Source organism: Vigna radiata, chromosome 7, assembly GCF_000741045.1.
Source record: "Vigna radiata var. radiata cultivar VC1973A chromosome 7, Vradiata_ver6, whole genome shotgun sequence".
Taxonomy (NCBI): Eukaryota; Viridiplantae; Streptophyta; class Magnoliopsida; order Fabales; family Fabaceae; genus Vigna; species Vigna radiata.
The window spans coordinates 28,613,097-28,623,947 of NC_028357.1; the positions used below are offsets into that span (position 1 = coordinate 28,613,097).

The 10,851-nt window shown below is 35.8% G+C and overlaps 2 protein-coding genes across 2 annotated transcripts; one reads left to right on the top strand and one right to left on the bottom strand.

The window, feature by feature from the left end:
- The first annotated feature begins 193 nt into the window (after nt 1-193).
- On the top strand, nt 194-4,136 carry LOC106766267. Its single transcript, XM_014651009.1, has 3 exons — nt 194-1,712; nt 1,885-2,576; nt 3,993-4,136. The coding sequence occupies exons 1-3, from the start codon at nt 194-196 to the stop codon at nt 4,134-4,136; spliced, it is 2,355 nt and encodes a 784-aa protein (XP_014506495.1).
- A 4,600-nt stretch (nt 4,137-8,736) lies between these two features.
- On the bottom strand, nt 8,737-10,080 carry LOC106766913 (LOB domain-containing protein 37). Its single transcript, XM_014651701.2, has 2 exons — nt 9,635-10,080; nt 8,737-9,558 (listed from the first exon to the last, which is right to left on the bottom strand). The coding sequence occupies exons 1-2, from the start codon at nt 9,816-9,818 to the stop codon at nt 9,044-9,046; spliced, it is 699 nt and encodes a 232-aa protein (XP_014507187.1). The 5' UTR covers nt 9,819-10,080; the 3' UTR covers nt 8,737-9,043.
- Nucleotides 10,081-10,851: the final 771 nt, after the last annotated feature.

Here is a 10,851-nt window from a genome sequence, read left to right on the forward strand (position 1 = left end):
AAGTGAATTAGTAAACTAGTACTCAACTCATTCAATCCTTGAGGACGATATTTTGTTACTACAATACGATTGGTACACTTGCCAAACGTACATCAAGTTTCTGGCGCCGTTGCCGGGGATTGAATTTTAGTTGATATTAGTAATCTAATTGCCTTAAAAATTGAGTTGTATATATTTTGTTGTAAGTTGTTTTATGCGAGGTACTGTTGCTTCGGAAGATTTACTTTTTGATTCAAGAATTGAACGCACAGCACGAAGCAACAGGAGTAGTGCAAGAAGAAGAAAGCGAGAAAGAAGAAAGGAACAGAGACGAATTGAGCAAGAAGAGGAGACATCAACAATGACAGAAGAACAAAATCCGAGAAAGACTATACGTGATTATTCTATGCCAGATCCTAATGGTTATCAAGGAAGCATTGTGAGACCTCCTATTCAAGCCAATAATTTTGAAATCAAGCCTGCCTTGTTACAAGTCATTCAACAGAATCAATTTGGAGGTGCAGTTTCAGAAGATCCTAATTCTCACCTGGAGAATTTTCTGGCAATCTGTGATACTTTGAAGTATAATGGAGTTTCAGATGATGCAATTTGTTTGAGGCTTTTTCCGTTTTCACTACGGGATAAAGCTAAAAACTGGCTTCAATCACTACCTCAAGGAAGTATTTCTACATGGGAGGATATGGCTACAAANTTCGTAACAAAATACTTCCCTCCNTCCAAATCAGCGAAAATGAGGAATGAGATCACNTCCTTCGTGCAGCAAGACAATGAATCCTTATATGAGGCGTGGGAAAGGTACAAGGAGCTAATGAGGAAATGTCCACATCATGCTCTACCTGAATGGTTGCAAGTGCAAACTTTCTATAATGGTCTTTCACCCACTTTTAAGGCAATGTTGGATGCAGCAAGTGGAGGATCATTCATTTTGAAAACACCAGAGGAAGCTTTGGAGACTTTAGAATTAATGGCAAACAACACAGTGNATATGCAGTTTGACCGTCNAANTAGAAAAGTTGGNGTGTTGGAGGTTAATACNTTGGATGCTATCTTAGCCCAAAACAAGTTNTTAACACAGCAGATTACAGATTTGACTCAGAAGATGGGAATTATGCAAGCAAATAATGTGAATACTAGATCTCCAGGGTATGATTTTTGTGGAGGAATGCATCAGAATGGTGAATGTCAGGCCACTCACCAAGACGCACAAATTAATGCAGTGGGACAACAACAAAATCAGTTCTCTACCAACTTTAATGCAAATTGGAGACCCCAACAAACCAGACCTTGCAGTAATCCAATCCAATCTAACCCACCAAGGCCTCCATATCAATATCAAGCTCAACCCAATAATCAAGGAAACAAGATCTCTTTGTTGGAAAATGCATTAGAGAAGTTAACGATGCAAACTTCTACCTTTGTAGACCAGAATTCTAGTTTCATGAACGAGACAAGGACCAACTTCAGAAACCAAGAAGCTTCAATCAGAAATTTGGAGAACCAGATTGGACAGCTTTCAAGACAACTCTCAGAGAGATCTCCTGGCACATTCCCTAGTGACACAATACCAAACCCAAGGGAACAATGCAAAGCAATTCAATTGAGGAGTGAAAGAGTATTAGAGAGTGAAAAAAGGAGTGAGATGGAGAGAGAGAAAAAGAAAAGAGTTGATGAAATAGTAGAAGAGAGTGCTGAAAAAGAAATTGAGAGAAAATGTGAGAAGAAGGAGGAGGGAGAAAAAAAATCAAGAGAGTGAGAAAAAGATGCGTGAGTATGTCCCTACAATTCCATTCCCTCAAAGGTTGAAGAAGCAAGAACAAGCCAAGCAATTTGCAAGATTTCTTGATGTTTTTAAGAAGCTCCACATTAATATTCCATTTGCTGAAGCATTGGAGCAAATGCCAAGTTATGCTAAATTCATGAAAGACTTGTTGTCAAAGAAAAGGAAGCTTCAAGAAGATGAAACAATTATACTCACAGAGGAGTGCAGTGCAATAATTCAACAAAAATTGCCTCCAAAGTTGAAAGACCCAAGAAGCTTTGTCATTCCATGTGAGATTGGAAATATATCTGTGGGTAAAGCATTATGTGATCTTGGAGCAAGTATCAATTTGATGCCTTTGTCAATTTTTAAAAGGCTGGGAATTGGAAAAGTAAAGCCTACTATGATAACTCTACAATTGGCAGACCGATCAATGACTTATCCTTATGGAATTGTGGAAGACGTCTTAGTGAAGGTGGATAAATTTATCTTTCCAACTGATTTTGTGGTGCTTGACATGGAAGAAGATGCTAAAGTCCCAATCATATTGGGAAGACCATTCTTAGCCACAGGAAGAACACTGATAGATGTAGAACAAGGTGCATTGATGTTAAGAGTAGGAGATGAAAAAGTCACATTCTCTATAAATGAAGCAGTAACACATAAATTGGACAAAGAACATTGTTTCAAGGCTGAAATAATTGAGTCTCTTGTGTTAGATGATGTTGATTATCATGTAAGGAAGAATCCTTTAGAGAAAGCTCTTCTGCCAGGGATGGAAGCAAAAGAGTTGAGTAAAGAAATTAATGATGAAGAGGTAGTGAAGTGTGCTCATCCATTAGAAGTCATCAAGCCATTAATCTGTTCCACAAGAAGTCATGTTGTACCCAAGAAAGGAGCTCATTCACATCACCACTGTGAAATGATCATCAAAAGTTTTTATGTTTTCAAAAAAAAAAAAAAAAGAGAGAAAAGAAGAAGACCCTTCTTCTGTTGATACACTTGCTCAACTCCAACAGTCCATTACTGAACTCCAAGCTCAACAACTCCAACATTATCAAGAGTTCATACAATTTCGGAATACTCAAATTCTTCATCAAAAACATGTGGAACAACTCTTGCAAGAAGTTTTCACCACGCTTCGCTCTCATCATCTGTGATCTTGTGAGTTGTAGCCACCTATACTTTTTACTTTCTATATATTGGGGACCATGTAAATATTTAAGCTTGGGGTGTTCTTGTGCATAACATCTTACATCAGTTTTACATTTGCATGTTGCATATCATGTTTAAATGGAAATGTATCATCTTAGCTCTGAGTTCTATGTTTGAACAATGATATTTTTTAAGCACATGGTGAATATATTTTTGATTTCTTGTTGGGAAACTTCACACACTACACAGTGAGATTTGACACTATGAAACTTAAGGGAGATAACTTTTGAGATGTACAATTTTTAGGTTTCTATGGTGACACTCACTGCATTTAGTTACTGGAGAATTGTCTGTCAAAACAAAAAAAAAAAAGAAAAAAAATATTGAGTGAATAAATTGTCAAATGAATAAATTGACACCCCTTTGAGACTGTATGTTACTAGGGAAGAGACACTCCTTTGAGACTGAGTGTGGCAAGTAATTAAGTGGAAGATCCATGCTTAGTTGGCAGGTAAGTGTCTTCTAAGTGAGAAACCTAATAGAAACTAAAATGCCAAATATTATGTGCCTTAATGTCTAGTGTCATACCTCAACTAAATAATTGCACTTAGGGTCCCAATAAGTTGATCGTCATGCTGAAAACATTGTGAAATGTGTGCTTGAGGAATATCATTGTTTGAACTAAACTTGAGAGATGAGAAGGTATGTTTCCATTTAGATTCATCCATCATTCTGTGTGCATAGTCATTCTGTGTTAGTTGAATTCTCTTTGCTTGAGGACAAGCAAACGTCTAAGCATGGGGTATTTTGATGTGTGAGTAAAATGTAATTGCATTCATATCTTAGTTTAGGTCATTTGCATACATAATTGTATTGATTTAAGGATTTAGTCATGGATTATCTTTGTTTCGGATCATACATTGGCATTTTGTGTTTTTTCTGTGTAGATTGGTGATTCTAAGTGCCTAAACCACATTTTTGGAAGAATTGATGGACAAGATAGAAAGATGAATCCAAAGAGTTCAACAACGTAGCTGGGGACAGTTCCATAACCTGTGGAGTTTGCTTCAAAATGCAGTGGCAAAACAGCTTCACAAGTGAGTTGTGGTTTCTACCACAACCTGTGGATTCACGTCAGGATTTGGCAAGAGGAACAAAGAAGAACACAGGTAGAGTGGGGAGTTTTCCATGGGCTGTGAAAGTTTCCAGGAGCAGTTATTGAGCAGTTTTTGATCTCTTTTATGACTGATTTAAAGAGAATTAAATTAAAGGAAAATTGGTGGAAGTTAGGGAAAAGGAAAAACCACTCTCCTAAAAAGGAGGAATTAGTGGAAATGATGGGGGAGGAATGAAAACACGTGGAAGAGGGAGACAAAAGGGGTATTCACGGACAACAAAAGGGGGATTCTTCTTCTNCGTNTTNTTCTTGGAACTTTTTGCTGAACTTTTTGCTTTTTGATTTTTCTTTTCCATTATGCAGAACTAAATTTNCTTTTGTTAGTGGATTGATGTAGTACTTTGGATTATATTTTCTGAACCTTTTCAATTGATGTTAAGTTCATTTTAATTATCCCAGTGTTCTATTTATGTTTTAATGTCTATTCTATGAGCAGTTTCACAGTTGGGAGATTGGGAATTGCTTGCGTTTATAAATAGAACAGATTAGATGCTGTCACAATTGGGAAATTGGGCAGGACTAGTTAGTTTGAATTGAGATATGATTGTTCTTCATGATCTTGTTGAATTTGTAATTGGCCTAAGGGATTGGGGATTCAAATTCAAGGGATACGTTTGCCTACTAAGGGATTAGGGGTAAACAAGCTCTAAATAAACTCAAGTGGATAATTATAATTTACACATCGATTGAAAATGGGAGGAAATTATATGAAAAGGTATGAAATCAATTCTCTAACATTGTTTATACTATTTGAATTTCCATCACTTGTTTATGTTCATCATTCTACTTGACAATCTTTGTTGCTCAAAATTAAGTGAATTAGTAAACTAGTACTCAACTCATTCAATCCTTGAGGACGATATTTTGTTACTACAATACGATTGGTACACTTGCCAAACGTACATCAGTTTCGCTGTATTCTCACCATATTATTTTTCATTGGCGGTCGGAGTGGACCTAGGCAATCACCCAGGTTCGTCTTTGGGTTGAAATGCCATGAGAAATCCAAAAGACGTAATTTTTTCTTACGAGGAAACTAGCAAGGGAAGGAGGTGCTACTACCCTACCCAAAGACATGAGAAAAACCGCATCAAAACACAACACTTCATAGACACTGGTTAATGTAATGACCGACGACTATAGTGCCCATAGACGTTGGGTAATCAATGTTTGACGACTTTATAAACATTGGACGTGTCACTGAATCGACGTCTAGGATGCCCTTAGACGTCAATTAGTGTAATGCCTGATGTCTTTATAGACGTCGAGCTTTGGCCTAAATCGACGTCTATAGCGACATTGCACCTGCAGAATTCCGACGTTCCATTAACGTCATCCGTAAAGATGTCAGTTCGTGAAGTGACGTTAAAAGCCCAAAATAACTGACGTCTAAAGTCATTTTGCAATAGTGCTGACATTATAAAAAGTTTTATATTATTATTTAATTACAAACTATATATGACCATTAATATATTTTTTCATAGAAATCAATAAATTACATATGCTGTAATTGGATGATATAGTAAATACATTTTTTTTATATATTTATTCAAATTCATATGATGTATAAGTAAATTATTTCATATTTTCAATTTAAAATTAATGTACTATAAGAATTTAAATATTTAATTGTGCAAAATGAACTTTAATCTTTATCAAAGATGGAATTAGGTAGAATAAACATATTTTGAAATAAGTTGTTTCTCTTTAGTTTTATATTAACTTTTCTTAAATTGACTTTATTGGTATTAATTTCTTAATTTAAATTGATTTGATTTAAGTTGAAATTTTTTATTATTTCTTTTGTTTATTTATTTTGTAAGATAAATTAGTGTCAATTTAGAAGAATATAACACTATTTGAAGTAAATGAGAGCATTATCCTTGAAGCCAAACACTTGAATGCATTTTTGGAGAAGGAGCAAGATTGACCTTCTCTTCTAGAAGGTCAAAAGTGACACATATGAAGACTTGGAAGCAAAGCAAAGGATTTTCAAGACAACTCCTTTTTTTTTACCTACCTTCTAAAAAATAAGTTGTCTTATTGCACTTTTAGCCTTTATTTTTTATTTTTAGAATGAGACAATTTTTTCACATATAAAACGAACTCTCTTAAACCATTGAATATTTTTATGAGAGAATTTTGGTTGAGTGTCTTCTTCCTCAAACCTTATCTTAAGAGGCAATGATATATATATATATATATATATTAAAACATATGTTTTTGACAATATTTTGACATAATACGTTATTTTTTTATTGTGTTTAGAGTGTGTCAGCACAATAACAAATAAATAATGAACTAGTAAAAAAATGACATATGTGCTATGTTAAAATATTGTCAAAATATATTTTTTCTATCTTAAGACTTACACTGAAATGACATCATTCATACTTATTTTGGGTTAGTGAGTTTTAATGTCCTTTATATGGTGTGCTTACCTTAAAATCGCTATCCCCTTTCGTATGTTTCTTCTTTCGTTCATTTTTCCTTTTAAATTTAGTTTTTTTAATTCATAATTTATGTTGTTTTCATGTTCTTGTGTTTAATTTTCTTTAAGTAATTTCTATCATTTTAGATTTGTTCAACGTAAATTTTTACATTTAGATAATTTTAGTTATTTTAATGTTGAATAGAAATCTTGTTTGAATGGTGATTATAGAAATTTTTTAATCACCATAATATCATATGTACTAATTCTTAAAATGGGTATTTATCAATTTAGTTAATATTTTTTAAATTTTAGCTTTCAAACACGTAATGTGTATGAGAAAATATTTTTAGAAATATAAAATTTATTTACGATGAGAAAATATTTTGGGTAAATAGAAAGAGTGAGAGCATGGGCACCAAGAAGCTTGGAATTGGTCGTGCTTATTGATAGGGAGCGTTGGTGAAATCCGCGTCACACCTTTCCTCTCTCAGTCCTCTTTGGAATAATTGTGCTGGCCACCTCCACTTTTCAAATATTCCTTTTTTCTCCAACACCCACCATTATGTTTCCCTTTTGCCCTTTATGTGCTATCTCTAATCTACTTTTAATAATTTATCAACTTCTATAAAATAATAATATAAATATTATCTTTTATAAATATAGATATATGAAAAAATATATTTTTGTAGAAAAAAATATTTGCATTTGGTAAAGCTATGAGGGAGTAAGTGTGGAAGTAATGGAGCAGAGTAGAAAGAAGAATGGAAAACGCGACGCACAGAGAGTGCGTAGAAGCTGAGATGAGAGTATGGTAGTGGTTGGAGAAATGGTGGAAGATGAGGTATGTGTGGGCACCACAATGTAAAGTGGGGAAGGTTTGGCGGGTTCCATTTCAAATGCGGCGAGACGCAGCATCGCAGAAATAAAAAGAAAACCATCTCTTGCACTCAGTTGCGTTGCGTTTTTGTGTTTCTTCCTTTTCTTTCTTTTCTCCTCTATTGGATTAAAACGTGATTCCCAAAATATTGTAATGCTTCTGGCTAAGTGCTCATGAAGTGGATCCCATCAGCACTTTTCAAATTAATTTAACTCTCACTAAAACATATCCATCCAAACTCTCAATTCAACTCCCAACGCCATTTTACATTTTCATTCTTTTCCAAGGTATAATTTCAATAAACAAGACAACCATAAAGTATGGGTATAAATTTTCCGATACATGCAAGAGTAATCTTGGATAAATCGAACCGAGATGAGCTGTGATAAGCGAAATTCGAAAAATGGAAACCGTATGTGAAAGAAATAAACCACACGTGTCAGTGTAAACGAATCGTAAGTGTTTAAAGTGAATGGAAGATAATAATGATAAGAAAAATAGAAAATTGGAAATAGTTTACTTCTACTTGTACTGTGTTGGTACCTTTGTTAGAATTAGACAACACAAAGCAAGACAGCTAAAACTCGACGCTGACGCCAGCCGTATAATTTGGCTTTGCCATTGGCGGAGGGATACGCACCTACGCAAGAGGCAAACAGCAGCTTTATTGTAGGCCCTAAATTATTAACTATTTCTTTTTTTTTCTTCCTTGATTCCTTCTCCTTCTTTCTTTCTACGCCTCTTTGTATTCTTCAAAAGTCGCCTCTGCTACTGGTTACCTTCTCTCTCTCTCTCTCCCACAAACAAACAATTCAACTAGTTTCTTTCTAGTGTGTCCTCACAAGCCTCCATGCACAGGATCCGCAGCTTCCATAGTATACAAATTTAACCCCAAGTAAAAATTTCACTTTTATAATCGCAGTTCAAAAGGCAACTTACCACAAAGTTGTTCCAACGAGCAACTACTCCTGCTACTCTCTCTTTTTTTTTTTTTTTTTTCTGACGTCAAAGTTCCAACATGCTCAATTTTTTATCATTCCACCTCACCCCACTGGCAATATGCCCATAGGTCAAACATTGTTTTAAGCAAGAGTTCCTTCTACTCTTTCATAATAAATGCAAAATGCAATATTATAAAAACTCATATAGTATTTTGCGGTATTGGACTCTGCATCCTTTCCTGAAGGGATCATGTAAAATTAATGTTACGGGAATAGCAGTTGGTGAGGAGTAAAATTCTTAGTTATGAGTTCTGTCTCGCCTTCTAAACTGAATATTCATCCAATTCACATCTTCATAAATGTTTCAGAGACAACAATCAAAAGCAAAAGAAGTATTCCACTATATGTACTCATTTATTCATATTTAATATTACTAATATTCGTGTCCCACGATCAGAGGACTGTTTACATATTCCATGTTTGGCAGGGATTAAAAAAAAAACAAAACAAAAACAAAGAAGGGATCACCGACGAACCCTCATTTTTCTCTCTAAAGAAATCCTGTGCCGGTGTCTCACCAAAACTCGCCGGACTTAAATACCGGGAAGAACCGTTCGAGGACTATTACACCATACAACAAACTCGTTAATTAGATTCAGAAAAACACAAAGCTCCTCACAGAGAGAGATGGGGAGAGTCCTCAAATGAAAAGGTTGAGAACTTTCCGGTCTCCACTGTAACCCCACTGATCCCCGAATTTGCTCTCCAAGCACGCCGTCGTCGTGCCTGACTCCTCGGAGGTCATCGACGGCGACACCGGCCGCCGGTTTTCAACCTTCTTCTGCAGGAAAATCGGCGTCAGCCGGAGATCGAGATTCGGCGCCGCCTGAAGCTTCGCCGGCTCCTCCAACCGCTTGCGTTTGCTGGCGGAGGAGACTCTGTTATGGGATCTGGTGTTCGCCAAACCACAAGTCGGGTTCGGGTCTCGGATTCTCCAAATGTCGGAGCATGCAACTTCCGATGTCTCGTCGACGGCGGAAGCGGGAGAAGAGAGTCCCATGAGCTCCGGCATGGGCCTGAGCGTACCCCCGCGGAGCACGGTCTCGACGGCCGCCTGGCAGACGTGCCAGTTTCCGGTCCAGAGAAGGCCCACAGCACCGTTGACGGGGTTGACCGTTCTCCCGCATGCTTCGAACAGCAAAGACTGAAACAGAGCTGCATAGGATAGACGCATAGGGGTATAAGGTAGGGCTAGGAATACTGTAAAGAGAGTAAAAAAAAAAAAAATTACCAGGTCTTTGATTTTCTGGAACGTTGGAAATGAAGGACATGAGGTCAGCGCGGCCAAAGAATTTGGCAACGAAGACGGTGGCATGGCCTTGAGCTTCGGATGTTTCGATCCACTGCAAACAAGGACGCAACACACAGGACTCGCTACATCCCTTTCGAAGAACTCGGCAGCCGTTGCAACTCATGCCTATTTTGCTACAAACTAACGAACCCAACAGCGTCTATTTGTGTTTGAAACAACAGTTTGTTGTTAAATCAGCCTCACATCAACACGAACAGCAATTATGAAGAATAGAGGGAGAAGAGATCAGAGAATGCAAATGTAGGTTGGGAAGAGATATAAATAAGGAAGGAAATGGGAGAGAGACAGAGAGAGATGTTGGGGGAAGTGGGGTTGGTGGTTAACTATGGTTGGGTTAAGGTAGTGGTGGAAGTGGAAGAGAAGTATGAGGAAGAGAGTGCGTGTGTTTTGTTGTTTTTAATTCTTTTTTCTGTTTCCAAAGGTGAGATTCCAATGTCTTTGGCGTGCGCGGCTCCGTGTTTCCGCGCATGGATGTTTCCTACGCCGTTCGATTTTATATATTTCACCTTCGGATATTAATCCATAATTCATATTACTTTATCAATTTCATAGACTTCGCTTAACAGATTCACTTATCACCTAAATATAATTAAAAAAATAACTTAATTTAACTTATATTATAATATTTTTAGCATAAACTATTTTATAATGAAATATTCGAATTCAAATATTATTTCGGATCAATTCACTCTAACTGCAAATTTTATTGATTTATCTGACATTTAACTTAACTTATTTGTTGACCTGTTTTATTATTTATTATTAAAATTTATAAATCAGAACTAGTAAGTATAAGGTGAATCAATATTTTGTACTATGACTTTTAAATATATAAACCAATAAAATTGTAACACATAATCTATTATAAAAAAATTGTTAAAATATTATATTCGGAGATGATATGACCAAACAAATGATGTATTACATAATGTTAATGATTACTTAGTACAAAGATAAGAAACATTCCTAATTGGTAAACATTAAAAGGAGTGTCATATAGAAAATTAATTGGATTTATCGTCCATTTAATTTGGATTAAATTTGTTAAAAATTAATTTTTTTAATAGAAATTAAATGGAATTCGATTTAGTTAATGTACAAGTTAAATGTGTTTGAATTAACTTTATCACGTGTTT

Excerpts from the sequence above, each read along its gene's own strand:
- LOC106766913 (XM_014651701.2), bottom strand. The coding sequence starts at position 9,818 with ATGAGTTGCAACGGCTGCCGAGTTCTTCGAAAGGGATGTAGCGAGTCC. Across the intron at positions 9,559-9,634 it reads TCCAGAAAATCAAAGACCTG|CTCTGTTTCAGTCTTTGCTG; the intron begins GTAATTTTTTTT and ends TATCCTATGCAG.